Below are 19,414 nucleotides of genomic sequence, written 5' to 3' on the forward strand. Positions count from 1 at the left end.
ACCTCTTTTACGTGCTGACATCTCTTATTTTCGTATTTGGGTTTATGGTTTCCCCCCCCCCCCCCATCTGAATGTTTCATTGAGATGGGGGAAAAACCGGTCGATGGATGGGGGAAAATAGCGGTCGATGCAAGAGCCAAAATCAAATTAAAATAAAAAGACTAATTTTCAACAATTTCTGTACACGATGAAAAATTAAGGATTTTCGAAATGTAGTGAAAATGTAACGTTAGAAGTTATATTAATTAAAATTCAAGTATCTTTTTTGTTTTCATTCACTTTTTTTAGACTGGATTTGTTTCCTTTTGTGGAGAAGGAATTTTTGCAATCGACTTCTTTGTACTAAAGTTATTGTACATTTTGTACACTTATGTTTGCACATAATGCTGTTCTTGAATTAAAGAACAAGTGATGAATTCATTTATAAATATTTTATAGTTGTTTTAATGCTTACTACTGCGAAAGCTTATTTCTAAGTTCAGGAACTAGGGAAATATATTTCTCAAGCCATCTGCAAAATTTTAGCAAATCATTTCGCAAACCTCGAAATTAAAAGACTTTTGCTGCATACCTCTTTAGAGCACATTTTTTATACCTTTTTTTTGTGCATTTTTCCAGTTTAAAAATCTGTTGTTATTTAACTAATACACTAATTTATTGCATTTTATGCATTTTCAATGTTTCACAACTTAATATGTAATGTAAAATGTAATTTTTAATTTAATTTTAAAAATGTTTTTTTTATTTTTTTTCTGTACCAATAAGCGTTTTCTCTAGAAGGTTCTTTATTTTTTGCAAGGATCCAATGTCATCGAGTGTAGTTTGTTCCTTCGTGCTATGTGGGGTTGTTCTTCGGCGGCCCCATTAAGTTTCCCGCATGGTTTCTGGCTAGGTCGGAGTATCGCACAGATATTTCGGTTCAGTTTTTAAATATTTTTATGCAAAATTCAAAAGTATGAATATTTTACAGAATTTTTCAAAAAAAAAAAAAAATTCATTTCAAACATAATCACATATCTTGATGAAATTTATTTTGAAAAAAATAAGCAAGATATTATTTATTTATTATTTTAATATGAGTCATGACGGCATGACGTCGACTTTATCCAGAATTATATTTCGAGCTAATGCTTGCTTTTTGTAAATATTGTAATAACTTAATGAGCATAATGAAACAAACAAGAACCTGAGCAATTATACATGACAGTGTTAACATTATCGTAATAATTTATAATTAATATTCATAATTTCCATTTTTTTTTACAATTTATTTATTTAGGATCCAGTCATTTAACATTTATGTATTGGTATTTCTGCTACCTCTCTCTGCTCCGCTACCTTATGCAATTGCCTAGTCTCCATAAAATGCGGGAATTTCTTTTAGGTAGAGATAATTCATCATTTCAAAGTTTGAATCTACAGATTCAAACTTTGAAACAAAAGATAATACCGTCCCGGAATGACACTCAGAATTTTTAGAATTGTTTATACCAATCTTTACAAGATAAATGGAAATTCTTACAAGATCTGTGGAAGACATTTAAGGTATTTGAAAAGTAATGACAGTACTAACCAGCGGGAGTAGTCTTCACAAAACTTTCTCGCATACTCTCTAATAGAGGCGTTATCCCAGAGAATGCCTTGCATGGCACTAATGTACAACAGTTATGAACTATTTACCTTTGGCGTGAATTTGGCATTTTTACTGAATCAATCCTGTCATCCTTGGCGAGTTATTCGGCGATTAATCCCTGGCATGCGGTTAATAGTATCCAAAAATCAAATTTATGTTTTAGATGCGTTTTTTTGCAACCGATTCAAACAAAAATATGACACATAACTACACTGCCGAAGTCCTGGCATAGAAGTAGCGCATCTTCCCCGTGATCTGTGCGTCCCGGTTCTTCTCTGTTCTATCTGTGATGTGTTTGAGTGTGCCCCCCCCCTGTAAAAATGAGTTGTGCAAGCGAATCTAATGCATGAAATAGCTTAGTCGTATTCTTGGCCCTAGTTGACACTACTGAAAAAATAAGAGACGCTCATTCGGCTTAAATCGCTGACAGAAAACTGTCAGCGGGCTTGTAAAGTGCCATAAGTCACACCACCACCAACAGAACTATACTTGTAGTCACAAAATCTCATACCAAATTTGATATATTTAAGTCATTGCATTTTGAGCTCTCGAGATTACTTGTTTCTGAAAGTACAAACCACCAGATGGTTAACCTCTCATTAGATTTGACTACAATTATGATAAGTATCTATACTGTAGATTTTAAATATGTATTCTGAATTAAATCTATCTAGTTATTTTCGTTTTGTAGTTACTGTGAAGTCATCTGCAAGAAGTAAAATTGAACATAAGAATGAACAATCATATATTTCATTTATCAAATTCCATTTCTTTATTCCAAATTGATAAGTATCGTGATCAAAATGCGAAAAAAAAACGTTAAGTATCGTTTGTAGGGTGGCACTTACCCTTGTGGCAGAGTGGAGGCATCTTCTTCCTGGCCGGGGGCATTGATGTGGTAGACGCAGAAACTCTGCATCAGGACTTTCGTGTCGAGGTGATTGAAGAATGCAAGGAAGTTAGTGACGTCTGGATAAAAAAAAAATACATACGACTATATTAAGTAAAAAAGTACTACTTCCAGCAATACACCATGAAATATTAGAAAGGTTTCATGCCGAAACTGTTGTTTGAAAGCAATTTTTTAAAATGAGAAATCATATATAAAACAATAGTGCAACTTCGTCTATAATTAAAATAACAGAGGTCTTAAAAAATAGACTTTTCAATCATAAAGATACATTTGCTTTTCTCTTGACGGAAGAACAGAAGAAAAACTGTTTTTTCGCCAACTATATTTAACAGAAGAAAAGGCGAGTTCGCAAATTGTACAGACTAAGTCTATGGCAAAGGATACCGACGTGCTCTGATTGGTTTAAGCCTTGGCATCTTTTTGGCAATGTTTTGCACTCATAATAGTGTATTTTTCGCTTATTTCACTCACACCTTGTACCTTTCATTAGTTTTATGGAAGATACGAGTGAATATCAACACGATCTAATTTTTATTAATATAACTGTTTTCTCTAAATATTACTAGTAATACTACTAATACTAATTAATAATAATAATGATAAATATTACTAATAATACTACTAATACTAATTAATAATAATAATAAATATTACCAATAATACTAGTAATACAAGTAACTAATGTTGTTTATGCACAGAAGTATAAAAACTATATGAAAGTAATTACCCAACATATGATGCAGCAATTAAATAATTCTTATTTTTCTATGATTTTCGTGCCTTTATTTGATAATTTATGTAGTCATTGAAACTTGTTGCTGAACATTTGTTACTTTCCCATCAACTACATATGGGGAGATGATTACTTAATTCCCAAAACGTATAAATATGTAAGTAATTCCCAAAACGTAAATAACGGAATATGTGATTTCGTAGTTTTTTTTTAGTTATATTAAAATAATATTAAGAAGAAACACATAAAAAATATTTTTAATAAATTGTAATTTTTATATTTCCTGAATTTAGGTTTCAGGATTTGATCTTTCCTGCTCTATATGTGTTCCAGATTAATATTACATATAAACCGTAAAAAATAGGGGGGGGGGGAGGGATAAATTTACAGATTTTATTTATTTTTATAAAAATATATTTCGGCATGGCATCTTTTTGGCAAAACATTACCAAAAAGATGCCAAGGCTTAAACCAATCAGAGCACGTCGGTATCCTTTGCCATAGACTTAGTCTGTACAATTTGCGAACTCGCGAAGAAAAGTACCTAAAGTTTGACAAACGTTTCCATGACATAACATATTTCAAGCATGAAATTGTACTTTTGAGATCGAAAAAACTGTTGGCATTCATAGAGGAAAGATGATGAAGTGCTAAACTAAACTAAAGATAAGCTAAAGTAAATAAAATAAAATAAAATCTCATCCAAGTACTCGTACAGTCAAAATATTCACAATGAAATTTGTTTGCCATTCGAGCAAGAGATGCGAATTATCGAATTTTAACACTATAATTAATCCAACTATAAAGCAAAATAGTTAAGGAAAGATTAACTAATGGCAATTCATCTGAATTGTCACCCATATTCTTAATCTAAACCAAAATAAAGAAAAATTAACCTTCTCCCTTTCCCTTCCAAAAATTCTCTAAATAGAATGACTTAATGGCTAAGCAAATTCGTACTTCAAGAAGATAATTAGATTCAAAACCTCACATCTCCATAATTCTTTACGTTCAAACATTCAATTTCTCTTTAGTAAATTAGAAAGGAAAACGCGTAAACAAAGTTCCGATAAAACAGAAATTACATAAAAACAATTTCAGTTCTGTTTCTTTCTGCACTAAAACTCTTACACTTTATTTTCCTTTTCTATCATAAAAATAATTATGTGATTATAACATTAAACAAAACACCTTTTTGCAACTACAAACACCGTGTGGATGTTAATGATTAATTTTATAATATTCAGATATTTTTAACGTACTCAACGTCGTTTACAACTGGAAAATTGAAGTACTCATATACAACCATATTTTGACCCTTTCACGAACATTTTTATCAGTCACGGGATCCTGTAGCTGTGCCTCTGCTATAGATGGTATTATTTCGGCACCGATGGTTTGAAGTTTAAGTACTACAACATAGTAAAGTGGGGATTGTCCTAGTTGCCCTTAACGCTCCAGCTGCGTATCCCGCGATTTCCGTGGGTTGGCAATCTGTCCATTTTCTGTTGCATCCCGTGTTTTTTGCAGTTTAAAGTGCTTATTTTTAGGATTACATTAATTTTATTATATTGTATTATTATCATTTTCTTTGAAAAATATTTGAACCTATTTGCAAACATCGCATCTAAATAGTGTTTTGAAAGAATGACGCAGTCAGAAGGTTAATCAATTTTTGAAAATGGGACAAATGAACACCCCTTTATAATATATTTATGCTTAATAACAGCAACAAAAAAATTGGAATCCGATAGAAATTGAAGATATTTAGTATAATTTTTAAAGTGATTCAGATATTTTTATTGTAATTACAAAATTGAACTAATCAGACTTGCTTGAATTCAAGTAATGTTTCAAATTGTAAGTAGTAAAATTTCTTTAAAAAAAGTTTCCACGGTGTAAAGATGAAATGCTCCGTTAGAGTAAAAATAGACAAATCCTAAATTCTAATCTGATTTAATTTCGAATGTTTTCTGCATGTTTTAATAATCTTATTGAAAGCAATGATATAAACATTCTGAATTGTATAAGTTACCCACAACTTATTTTTTTTCTGTATTAAAGCAGTTTATTCTACCTGAATGGAAGGTGAAAGGCACGTGAGTCTACATGCCCCCCTCCATGCCCCTCGGGGGGGCACCTCGAAATGAGGATGAGATGCTTCCGGCATGGTGGTTGGATCTCGCCACCCTGGAGGGTACACTAATAGGTGGGGGATCTGGCTCCCCCCATCGATGACGGGACGTACTTCCTTCGGGGAGGGTTGTACCGTGGCCGGTGACGGCCCTTAGGACTCAACCACAGTTCCCGCCAATTGCTGTTGCGGCGGTCCGGTCATTCAGTTCTATGGTTTAAATCCGTGTGCCTTAGGGCGGGTCGGAGAGTTAGATGGTTGACTTGCCCCCCTCCATTATGAATATTTTCCTTTTATGAATATTTCCTCTAATCAAAAGTGACAAGCGATCTGATGTTTATTTACATTTTAGAAGGAAAGGCAAAATCGGTGTTGCTAATGCGTAGTTTGAAAATACGTGAATCTATTTGTCCTGCATTTATATTATATTCAAGAAAAACTGAAGGGAACATTTCTGTTATACTTTTTACGAAAAGACATTTAGAACTTTTCATAACATAGAATACAATTTCTCTACATTCCCTCTGGAATGAACAAAAAAAAGACGAGAATTACTGATGTTTGACCTCAAAATCAAGGACTTTGTCCTTTATATTCATAATGCGTGAGTTCCAAGCTAAAAAGCAAAGGTTTGGTTACCAAGGTGACATCAAAGAAATCGGAAAAACTCTTTGAGGGTTTCTGAGGCGAGCAGAGTGAGCATGAAACTATCTTAATTTCAGTGACCCTTTTCATGCATAAAAAAAGAATCAAGAGAGAATGAGGAAAGAGTTGAGGAAAGACTCACGGTTGAGGCCAATGTCGTGGTAGGTGAATATAGCTGGCTTGTTCTTATCACCATGGACGGCTACCACCATTGTGCCTGTATCTGTCATTATTCTGTCTTCCTGTGAAAGAAAATATGAGATTCGTATAATCAGTGGCAATGTGTGCGCCTAAGGATACATGTTATAGACTATAACATTAGCGTATAGTATATAAATTTGTTTTAAGGAGAAAAAAAAAATATTTCAGAGTCGAGTTAATAATTTGTCGAGACTTAAAACTAAATGAAAATGTTGAGGTTAGTATAAAAAGTGCGTTGCTAAATTTAACTCTTTGCACTCGGAAAAGCAATTCGATGCATAATTAATTATCTAATGCAAGAACAAATATGTATCTCAAAACAAATATATATATAAAGTATTTTAAGTTGAATTTCTCCGAAAAATAAATCAAGATCTTCTTACCACTCTGTAAATATTTTTAACAATCCAAATTAAAAAAAAAAATAATAATAATACATAAAAATGATGCACCTTCTTGAATGGTGCCTAAGAGGAGATGTCTGAGTTTAAAAGTTTAAAATGTGCATTTGTATTGGAGGAAGGTATTAATTAAATACCTTCAAATATACGTTTATGGTTCAGAAAGTAAGGTACCAAATCTCTCGCTGGTGCACAAATTATCGGTGTGAATTAATTTTCTTTAAATAAAATAGACAATTTCAGCATTCAGACACCATCGGTAGATAAATCGTGCCGTAGCGCTCTAAAATTTCTGTTAGAAAGTGGAGTTGACAGTTGGAGTGGTCGGAGATTGAAATGCAAAATGTAATAAATCAACTCCCAGGAAAACGCCCGGGACTATTCTTAAAAAGAGTCCTGTTATTGCACCACAACGTCCAAATATAAATAACCTCGGTTAATAGTAATTTGTTGTTTCCGATGTAATGTATTGGAACTTCACTGCAGTTTATATCTCGCACCATGCAATTTTCCTCTTTTTTGGACCATTGAAGAAGCACATGGAAGATTACTATTTCAGAACCAATGTTGAAGTTGAGGTAACCGTCGTTATATGGAACCGCGACCTGAACCCTGAATTCTTCTATGCCGTTGCGATAGATTGATTTAACTATGGTAGAAAGGATTCAACAACCATGGTGACTATGGGACAAAGGAATATATATCAGTGTTTTTTACTTTTATCAATTTTTTTGATTTTATGAATAAACCTTTATTGTGAAAGGATCAAAGGACTTGTTATCTTACTTTCTGAACCATCTACTAAATGTATTATAATAAAGAGTCTTCTCGGACAAGTTCTGCATATGTACAAAAAAAGTATCATTAAGTGTGCTTGCAGAGTTATTGATCTAGATAAAACTCACAAGTAAGACAATAACTATCTCTATTATAATCAGAAAAGTAGTTCTAATGAGAAATTTGATTACCGCGAGCGCATGCTTATAGTTTGTAAGCATGCGCTCGCAGCCTATTGTGGCCTCGTGAGTGAAGTTTGATCATGATAATATCATTTCTTTTATTCTTTTGAAGAGTAAACATGGCAGCACTGCACGCAGTATGTACCAAGTAGAGTAGCCGTTTGTTTATTCCAGTTGGAAGTTGCTACAGTGATTTTCAAATGGGACGGGGCTTTTCGCATCTTGAGATGTGGAATTTCGTACTCTCTACCATGAAAACTTCACGTCTCAAAGATGAGGACATCGCTTTTCGTTACGGAACAGTATATGAAAGATAAAGCACTTAAGTGGATAGCCAATCAATTAAACACTTTTTTCCCAAAGAATTTGCAATGTTATATACCTCTGGAATAAATGCATCAGAAAGGTAAGAGATTATGTCAAGAAATTTTGTCTTTACCCAATATCTAACTTTGCTTGTTCAAAAATAACTAATCAACTATTGTTAAAAAACAAAGAATGGGTAAGTTTTGATTTGCATTCATAATATACCAATTGCCACTGCAATATTTACAGTGGAAAATTTTAAGATCATTTTTATATAAGTGGTAGTCTATGATTGTACAAATGTATCAGAAAGCTCCAGAATTAACACTGTATAGAATCAGCAAGTAAAAGCAAGAAATTATGCTTTTGGTGATAGTGACTTGCAATTTCAATAACAGAATATCCAAATAATATTATTTTAAGATTTCAAACTTCAAGAATTATTGAACAGCCATCAAGAAAATGCAAGCAATTATACACAAATTATCTTTACACTTGGACACTGCTTTATCTAGATTTCCAAGTCACTATATCAGAAATAAAAATTATTATGCTTTTATTGATGCTATCGAGATAGCCCAGGAAATTTTTTGATATACTTTTAATAAGAAAACGAACACTTCAATGGAAAAATACTTCTCACCTACTGCGAATAGGAATATACAATCCTACTACTACATAGTAATCTATACAAATCGAAGTGAATTCTTTTCCCAAAAAATGATGCACATTTTAATGCTTTTTTTTAACAGAATTGTTCTTTTAATATTGTTTTATTATGGTTTTATTTTTGGATGGCAGAATGCATGCATTTATATGGAGTTTGCAATTGCCGACTTGCCATTTATTACACCCAATTAAAAGTAGAGTCATTTTAAGGAGGGAGGGGGCTATGTTTAGTAATGTAATGTATTTACATGTACAAGAAATGCCACCTGTTTAGTGACTTTGAAGAATGCCTGCAATTTATGAACAGGCGGCAGATGATGAAAGAGAGAGAGAGAGAGCTTACCTGTGTGTAGCTGGGATCGCTTTTGGACATTCCCCGCATGAGCGGGAACTGGAGGTCCACATTTCGGAGCTCCGTGTCCTCCGAAGTCATCTTGAGCTCGCTCGCCTGGAATGCAAGAAACGCTCATCAGATTTTTTTTCCTCAAAATTTTTTTTCATTATATGCAATACAAATAAATTAAAACTTAATTAATTGACAATAACAGGAATGCTCGTTTTGTAATGAGTGGAACTTATTGGTTTAGTTTAGTTATATTAACGTCCCGTTGGAAAGCAACACGAGGGCTATTTTGGGACGGACCTCGTAATTTTGAACCAATGATGACGATATGACGTCAGATGACGAGAATGACACCTGAGCTGCCCCCCCCTCTTTACACCACACCATCGGAAGAACTTTGGTATGACGGATTTAACGTGCAACAGACCCCCTTACACGACGGTTCTTCGGTGGAATCGGGTCTCGAACTTTAAACCGTACGGTTCACAAGCCGAAGCCTTACCACCAGACCACCGCAGTCCATGGAACTTATTGGATCGTTAGCACTTCACACACACACACACACACACACACACACACACACACACACACACACACACACACACACACACACACACACACACACACACACACACACACACACACACACACACACACACACACACACACACAACGTTTATAAAACAAAAACAGTCCCTATTATCATAATATGCCCAACAACATTGTTGGAGATCTTTATGATATTGGCCGGCATTCAGAATATTAACATCGTGGAAATATCGTATAATATCTTGTGCTAAAAGGGACGAGTGGTAAATGAGGTTTTGATAGGTTTGAGGATAGCATCAGAGTTCTCAAAAGAATATTTGTTGTTCATATTGTCTTTCGATCGTGCCGTATGGAGAAAGAATTTAGAGTGCCATTCGGTATGTGAATATTCAAATAGTTCTTTTAAAGAACAGGAAACTGTGACGTAACAGAAAAAGATAGGAGGGAATGAGAAGTAGGAATGTTTTAAAAATTTTGATCCTCGAAACATGGAATTACTGCCTTTTATTTTAGGCTGTTTTAATGATGCCATCGAGTAGATGGCATTTACGAATAAAAACTTTGTTACCTTCAAGCTTGTTATTGTTCGAGCAATTCAGTTACTGAGCTACTCTGCATCTCTCAATACTTTAAGAAAAAACAATAATCTTCCATTTCACATTCACTCCGGAGTCCCAACCGCTAAAGATTTATTCGTTGTGTTATAAGATTATTTTTGTAAAGGAAGTTTCAAAAAATGAGAGATACAAATATTTATTACAACAAGGGGAAAAAGAACTACAGATATACCGAGAGAAGTAACTTGAATATAATATAAATACACTGTGTGAGATCTGTTTTGAATGCGCATTAGCACACTGGAATGTGATTCTATCACACATCCAAAAAGGGAAAGATCGACCTTAATGTTAAGAGCTTTCCTAGTGCGACTATCATTCGTTTAAGCATCTTTCAACACAAAATCCGAATGTATCTATGTATGTATGTCTCTACTTTAAACCGAAAGTTTCTGCTCTACTTATGTATCTGGGAAATTGCTAGAACACAATCCACTTTTCTTATAAGTCAATCTATTCATTTTCCCACCCAGCTGGCGTGAATTATTCCCACGCGTACTTTGTTTTGGATAAATGGGATAAACTGAATCATCGGAGCAGTTTATTCGCACCACTATTACCACTGCGTGCTGCAGATATGCAAATTTATCATACACAATCCAATTGTGCAAAACGATTGAATCCAGCGAAACACTCTGTGATAATCAAGGATTCGAAATATTGTATTGCCCGCAGAAAAGACAATGATAACTAACAACAGAATAGTTATTATTAAAACTATCGAAGATATTCTTCTTTGATCTTCTCGAGTATTTAAATAGTATGATAGGTTTTGTGTTCATTTTACGTCATATGGTAAGATGTATTTCATTGTAGTAATTCTATCTTTGCTCTATTAAAAAACTAAGTTTCATATAGATATTGTATATAGATATATTTTATATAGAGCTCAAATTTAATTGATATATTTTAGATAGAATTTGATATAGATAAATCATGTGAAAGCTGCTTATCCGATTACATTTTTGTAGATCAATGCATTCATGTTAACATGGTCGCATACAGACTGACAAACCGGGGGATAGCCAAATAGTTTGAGATTAATGATCGAATTTGACGTAGATCCATAATTATTGCGATAAAACGATGTTTTAAATTCTATCCTTCTAACTTGTTCCTTTTTTCAGCTATCTTGCTCCCTTGCATAGGTAAATAGATTTCGTTCAAAATCGTTTTTTCGTTTCACCATATTTCAATTGTATAAACCCTGTTATTTTTGAGTCGTCATGTTTGCATGCAAACATATTTCCAAAAATATCCCCTCCTCCCTCTTTTGGACTGCCGATATTTTAAAATGTGAAGATTCGTCGAAATCTCGTGCGTTAATATCTTGAAGATTTTCGTACTTTATCTTTGTATTTTCCGTACCTATTAAAACTGTGTGAAAAACCTTGTTCAAATACTAAAACTCTGTTCCTCACGTAATACTAGACCCCATTTGCTTATACAGAACTTGTTGAATACCTTATAAGAGGCATGTGATGGTAGCTCGTTTCTCTTCCCTTCTAGTTCTAGAAAATGCGACCGTCTAGATGGCTATTATCCTGTTTACAATATTACACATCTGATTTTCATAAATTAATTAACGAAAGCTTTAATTGAAATCCCATGCTCATTGACAATATGCTTAAAAAAGAAATATATAACCAATCTTAAGTAAGAAAAAGTTTGAAAATGAAACTAAAATGAAAACGAAACAAAAACAGTTTCGAAAACGCAACTAAAATTTATAACCTATTTAAACTAAAACCAAAGAAAAGAACTTCATAGTATTTAGAGAGCGCAATTGCAGCTACTTCTAAAACACAGATGAATTAATACAAAAGTATTAGAACCAAGCTAATAGGAAAAACAAAAATCAAAAAAATTAAACCAAAAAAATTATAAAAAATATAAAAAAAGAATCCGGCCTGAAGACTTTTTCAAGGGTCACCCTCAGGCAGGGATTCAAAGAAAGGGATTTTTTCTGTGAGGAAAAACAGACATTGTCTAAAAATGATTCCTCGTGACCCGATAATCCCCTGAAATTATGCTCAAGAGATATACGATTTTAACAGAAAGGAAATATAAAACAACAAATAAGAAGAAATTAACCACAACAAAGTAAAAATACAATAACAAAAATAACAATAAAAACAAACAATAGCACAAAATTAAAAATTAAAAACGAAAAGGCCAGTACATACCATTAACAGTCAAGAAAACTTTAAACTATTGATTGTGATTCCCTGTTTTTAAAAAACTAGCGGTAAATTATGTAAACAGATGTAGGCTCCCAGCGCCATCTATTGAGTAATCCAATATGCAAGGAAAGTTCTATTTTTATTTAAGCCAAAGGATTAATCCCAAACCATACCTTGTTTAATTAAAAAATTGACATTACAGTAATTTCTAGGAAATTCATTTTTAATTAAATTTTTAAGGAGGTTGTTTGATGCTTCAATATAAGAATTTTTATTATTGCAAACCCTTTTGATCCTGTTAACTTGTGAGAAAATTAGATTTTTGAAAATTTTAGAGTTTAGATTGGAATGGTAGTTACATAGTTTTGTTATTTTAAAGTTGAAATCATCCCTTTTATCGTATATACCAACTATTGTTTTATCATTAGCAATTTCGATTTTTAAATCCAGAAAGGTAGCCTCAAGTTGATTTTTATTTGTATCTTTTAGAATTAAATCTTTTGGATAGCAATTAGTAATAATATTAGTATTGTCGAAGTTAATCAAAAGTAGGTCATCAATATATCTCCACCCGTTTATTAAATTATATTTAATTATTTTTTTCTCATAGTAATGCAGGAAAATAATAGCTAAAGCACTTGAGAAAGCTGTTCCCATTGGAATGCCCTTGACTTGTTTATAAAAATTAATACCATTAAACACGTAATTTTCAGTAATATTAAAATTACATAACTGAAGCCAGTTATTTTTAGGAATGATATTTTCATTTAAATATTCGTCATATATAAAAGTGCAGACCTTTATTAATTTTTCATGAGGTAGGTTAGTGTATAGATTTTCGAAATCAAAAGTATTAAGTTTATTAATGTTGTTATCTTTAAGAAAATCCAATACTTCTTTGTTACTAGAAATAATAAAGTTGTCTTCATTTTTTATTTTGTCCAGGATAATTTTTAAGTATTTAAAGAAATGTTTACCCGTATAGTAATTATAACTGCCAGTGCTACAGGTTACGAATCTGAATTTTAATGGATTTTTATGAAATTTAACTGTTGGGAATAAATAAGGATAGTTAAACCAAAACTAAGACTTGCTCTCTTTTTTTGCGAAAGCTAGCATTCTTTTATCTAATTCCTTTTTCCCGGTGTTCTTTAACATATAAGTTGCATTAGAATTATATTCATTAATTAAAAGTTCTTTATAATAATATTTACAAATTAAACAGAAATTATTTGCTGATTTATCTATTACTGTAATAACAAATTTTTCTTTTAAATTTTTTATTTCGTTTTTTAATGTTTTACTAAAATAAATCCCACGTTCTTTAGATCTGTCAAAATCAGTATTCATTTTTAGTTTAATTTCCTTTAGAATTCTCACTTTCCATTCCCCGAAACCTTCCGCAGGCCAATGGTATTTTCTAGATAATTTGGCAATAAAAACATCCAAATCATTACCAATAGAAATCAAAATTTTGTTATGTTTTATTTTTTCTCTTAATCTAAATTTTGTTCCTCTTCCCATCAAATCTCTTAAAGAGTTGGATTCAATAATTTTTAAATTACCTGTAATAATATGACCTTTATCAATATCTATAAAATCTTTATATTTTTCTTTGTTACAGTAACAATCTGTTTTATTTATTTTATCTAAATTTTTGCTATAGTAATTATAATTACAAATTTTTTTCTTTAAAGTTGAAGTGTAACTAAACGCTATTGATACAGTTGTTTTATCTGCAAGAGGAAAAAATATATTATTATTATGTATAATTTTGGGTAATTTTAGATATTCGAAGTAAATATCCAAGAATTTAATCACACAGTATTCTTTGAAAACATTATTTTTATTATTAAAAAGTAAATCGTTTTTTCCAATGTTAAGTTTACATTTAATAATTTTCCTGCATTACTATGAGAAAAAAATAATTAAATATAATTTAATAAACGGGTGGAGATATATTGATGACCTACTTTTGATTAACTTCGACAATACTAATATTATTACTAATTGCTATCCAAAAGATTTAATTCTAAAAGATACAAATAAAAATCAACTTGAGGCTACCTTTCTGGATTTAAAAATCGAAATTGCTAATGATAAAACAATAGTTGGTATATACGATAAAAGGGATGATTTCAACTTTAAAATAACAAAACTATGTAACTACCATTCCAATCTAAACTCTAAAATTTTCAAAAATCTAATTTTCTCACAAGTTAACAGGATCAAAAGGGTTTGCAATAATAAAAATTCTTATATTGAAGCATCAAACAACCTCCTTAAAAATTTAATTAAAAATGAATTTCCTAGAAATTACTGTAATGTCAATTTTTTAATTAAACAAGGTATGGTTTGGGATTAATCCTTTGGCTTAAATAAAAATAGAACTTTCCTTGCATATTGGATTACTCAATAGATGGCGCTGGGAGCCTACATCTGTTTACATAATTTACCGCTAGTTTTTTAAAAACAGGGAATCACAATCAATAGTTTAAAGTTTTCTTGACTGTTAATGGTATGTACTGGCCTTTTCGTTTTTAATTTTTAATTTTGTGCTATTGTTTGTTTTTATTGTTATTTTTGTTATTGTATTTTTACTTTGTTGTGGTTAATTTCTTCTTATTTGTTGTTTTATATTTCCTTTCTGTTAAAATCGTATATCTCTTGAGCATAATTTCAGGGGATTATCGGGTCACGAGGAATCATTTTTAGACAATGTCTGTTTTTCCTCACAGAAAAAATCCCTTTCTTTGAATCCCTGCCTGAGGGTGACCCTTGAAAAAGTCTTCAGGCCGGATTCTTTTTTTATATTTTTTATAATTTTTTTGGTTTAATTTTTTTGATTTTTGTTTTTCCTATTAACTTGATTCTAATACTTTTGTATATATATATATATATATAATATAATTTATAATGATAGATATAAATCTATATTAGCATTAAAAGTAAACAAGAAAGACACGGAATTCAATGAACTAAAAAAAAATTTCGCGTACATTTAAATGAATATCAAGCAGTAGAAAAGTATATTGAAATAAACAGAAAAAAAATGCATTGCCAAACGCTAAATAATAAAAAAAACCCTGCTAGAATTAAATAATAGAAATAACTTTCAACTGCCCTGTGAATTGATAATGAAGTGCGTTAGCAACAATAATAATTGCAGACCTCAGTTCATTGATCTTTTCTATAGTCTACAAATAATATAAATAAAATGTGAAGCTTACAATCTCATAATTAATTTTTATTCGTACTTAGCTTTATTTACGCGTTGATATATTAATCAATTTAACAATTAAAAATCTTTCTCGATGGCTGCATTCTAAAACAGAAAAGATGGAATTTCGCATTTGATAATGACGCAGATCAAAGGGGCGGGGGTATTTTTTAATTCCCTCTAGTGTTACAGAAGGTGGTGAACGATTATATAAACCGATTCGTTTGAAAACGTTATCTTTTTAAGCTATTCCCCGAAAAAAAACATTTATACTATACTTAAAAATTTATAAATATTGATTTTTTAAAGGTAAAATGACAACCATTATTGTTCCTTTGACCATTGATAATTACCACTACTGCTCTCCGAAAACCCCCACTTCGAAATTCTACTTTAAAAATTGTAGGACGGCTAGGTTAGATTCATCTGGTTAAAATGAACCAGTCTTTGAATTCTGTGCATCAAACAGTTTACAAGAAAGAAAGCGTATCCGAATTATTTATCTGTTCGTCTATTTCATAGAAATTTTTTAGTATAACGATTTCTTTTCAAGTAGAAATGCACGCCTAAAAGTCGTGACTATTCTGCCTATGGCATTTTGTTGGCATAATCCTTTTTTTTTTTGGTGGGATCAAAAGGTCTGCGGTTCAAGAACCGATTCCATCAAAAGACCTATTTCACCATGAAAGTTATTTCCCCCGAGCAACCGATCACCCGATGATGTGGTGCAGAAATTTATAGAAAGGGAAAGTCGATTGAGGCACCCTCCTTTTCACTCAGAATTATGACCCCCCCGCCCTCCTCCCTAGCTCCAAAAGAGACCTCGAGCAGTTTTTAAAGTGGCAGGTAATTTATCTAAACTAAGCTTTTAAAACTAAGTTCTAAAGAACTTTAATTAACATTGTTTTATGGACCGTCCTAACGTAATTCGAATATAATGGAGCAAAATTTTTATTTAAATTAAATTGAAACTTTATTCCATTATCTTGAAAATTAATTTGAACTTTTATTCGCACACCCAAATTACCAAAGTTTTATTTTTAGACCAACTTTTTTTTTCCTTCAAAGAGATATTAGCAATTTTTTTCTTTCCTTGTCATCAGAAAAAATGATTAATTTGAACACAAAATATACAATTTCTTTTCCCTGTTCTTAGTTTCAAGAAATAAAAATAAAAACGTCTTCTTTCTAATTCTTTTCTCGCAGACGATGAGCAAACTCATGGAGACGGCGCCGCCTCTGCTTTTCGATTAATACTCTTAAGAAAGTTTCTCTTGTGAAAACTGTTGAATTAGCAGAACTTTTTCTCTTTTTATCGCTGACAGAAATGGTAATGAATTTTATTTGAAACTCAGTCGATTTTACCTAACAATTATACAATGTTTTTGCATTTTGCATATACGAAAGTAAAGTAAAATATTCTAATTAAATTGAATTAGTCTTTATATAGATTTTCATTATTTTTTTTACGAGTGCATTACATAATTAAACTAGTTGATTCCATTTCCTTAACTCTTTAAAGGGTCATTTTTTTCTAATCATATTATGTTAAAATATTTTTAGACTTGAAATTAGAACAAGAAAAGGGATTCATTTAGCTTACTTATAAATTAAATTAAATTATTTAATTAATATGGTTAATTAATAATTAAGTAACAAATCATGGCACATCATTTTGTGTGAGATAAAGAACTGAAGCCTCTACGTTTCTGTCTTTCTAAAAAAGCGTGTCAGAACTTATGCAAACCTACATCATTTCATACAAAGATTGATAAATTTGGTGGAAAGCATACTTCCCACGGCCCTAGAAAGGGTTAACTTATTTGCGACGATAACTTAAAATCTAATAATTTCTCGGAAATTTAATATATAGCAGATTGGTAGAATCACTGAATGTCGAATTTTTTAAGAAGCTGTGTTATAAACCTTGGTACTTCAATAAAAGCATTAATAATCGTGCATTCAATTATGAAATTTCTTCATTTAAGTACCATTGTTTTAGGATTTTATATTTACTTACTACAGTGATGATCTCATATATAGTGATCAAAATAGTCAAATTCGAATCTGGCATCGAAAATTCAGGACATTTCAGAATTCGCTGAGTCCGACAAACATAATTTTGGAACTTTATTTGATTATCTATTGCTCTGCATGTGAAATCGATAACTCAAAAACCACTTATATTTTTATTTATTTTAATTACAACCAGTCACCCCCTTTACCACAAAACTAAACAGTATAAACAGGGATTATTGTGATTTGATGTTATACTTTTTAACTATCCAAATTTTTGCATAAGAAAACAATGGCGAACTAACGTTCAAAGAATCTTCAAACTGGTGGTAAAAGGCCTAACATTTTTTCCTTCAGTTTTTTAAATATTTTTTCCAGGGTAGGCTCAAAAAAAACCCCTTTGAGTTAAGAGAATGAAAATGGATATATGCTCATTACACCAACTGTGTAGATTTCTCTTAAATTTTAAATGAACATCATTTAGAGGGACTCTGTCTGTTCGGCTGTCCAAGTACAAGTACAAGTGATGCAAAATGTTAATACCTGGATAAATAAAATGTGATGCACAGGTTTAAGATTTCAAATGTAGTTCCGCATTACGTTTTAAACCAAATCTGTCCAAAGCATGATTGTCTATCGGATGTACTTTCGCGTATATGTAAATGTAATGACTTAAATAAAATTAGGTATGTTATATTGTGACTACAATTGTGGTTCCGTGTTAAATTTTGGTTTCATTTGGGCAGAAAAAATGATGTCCAAAATATATATTCAAATTACGGTGACTTTTTTACTAACAGAAGGTCGGGAATTAATCGCCAAAGATCACACTGGATTCGTAAAAATTCTGGATTCACGCCAAAGATCAATATTATAGAACTATTGTTAGACAGTGCCATGTAAGACATTTGTAATTTCATGGTACTTACACAAGCTCCTAAAATTAATGCGGCAGACCAATTTAACAAGGGATAACACTTTTATTCGATAGCAAATGGGAAAGTTTTGTCGCGCCTACTGCCTACTACTCTTTTAAATTAATTGCTATTTCTGCAGGCGTCCTGGTATAGGGGTAGCGCCTCTTTCCCTTGATCTGGGCGTCCCGGGTTCGAATCCCGGTTCGGGCATGGTTGTTCTTAATATGTGTTCTATCTGTGAGGTGTGTAAATGTGTCCTCCTGTAAAAAGGGGTTGTGCAAGCGAATATGTGCGTTTCATCTTCATATGAGCTAGAAGTCAGACTTCTGCCCTCGGGTGCTCAGGGGTCTTTACCCTCAGAAGCTACTACACCCCCTTTCCGTGGTAAGGCGGACACGACATCATCATTAATCTATTTTTACACAAATGCAGAATTAATTAAAAAAAATTCTGTAATGCTTTCCACGAATCTGAGCCTTCACTTTTTACCAAATGTCACCTGTCTAGTTCAAAGCTTTTTTGAAGTATCTTGTTCATAGATAAACATACAAATTCCAAAATTAATTCTAGTCTACAAAAATCATAAACGTGATGATTCGTTAAAATATTTCATATTTTAATCATTTATTTATTACAAATGCCCAGAAGATATGCTATGACGCCATTAGATCTCTTGCCTTCCAATATTTCTGAACTCTACAGTTTAAGAACAAAAGAGCAGAGCACGATTCGATATCATACTTTAAATATCAATATCATGTAAAATGTCTTTAAATGCCAATACAATATAATATTTTAATCATACTTTAAAATTTATGCAATTAAAATTGGATGCTGATGGAATTAGAAGTGCTTTAAATGAAGGGAAAAAAGAAAACAAACATAAATATGTCAAACAATTTTTCAAAAGCATACTGTTTGTCAGAAGTTTGCTAAACTATCTCATGAATATTCAAAAAATGCTTCCTTTGAAGA

At 31.8% G+C, this 19,414-nt stretch overlaps 1 protein-coding gene across 1 annotated transcript in view; it reads right to left on the reverse strand.

The window, feature by feature from the left end:
* Positions 1 to 19,414, reverse strand: part of LOC129984432 (protein NDRG3-like) — a 107,083-nt gene that overhangs the window by 22,057 nt on the left and 65,612 nt on the right. Inside the window, exons 2-4 of the mRNA XM_056094311.1 lie at positions 8,938 to 9,042; positions 6,201 to 6,300; positions 2,482 to 2,602 (exon numbers count right to left, since the gene is read on the reverse strand). Coding sequence (XP_055950286.1) covers positions 2,482 to 2,602; positions 6,201 to 6,300; positions 8,938 to 9,027 — 311 coding nt within the window. The 5' untranslated portion in view covers positions 9,028 to 9,042. The remainder of the gene's footprint in view (positions 1 to 2,481; positions 2,603 to 6,200; positions 6,301 to 8,937; positions 9,043 to 19,414) is intronic.

The sequence above is a fragment of the Argiope bruennichi genome, chromosome 9, assembly GCF_947563725.1.
Source record: "Argiope bruennichi chromosome 9, qqArgBrue1.1, whole genome shotgun sequence".
In the NCBI taxonomy this organism is placed as follows: Eukaryota; Metazoa; Arthropoda; class Arachnida; order Araneae; family Araneidae; genus Argiope; species Argiope bruennichi.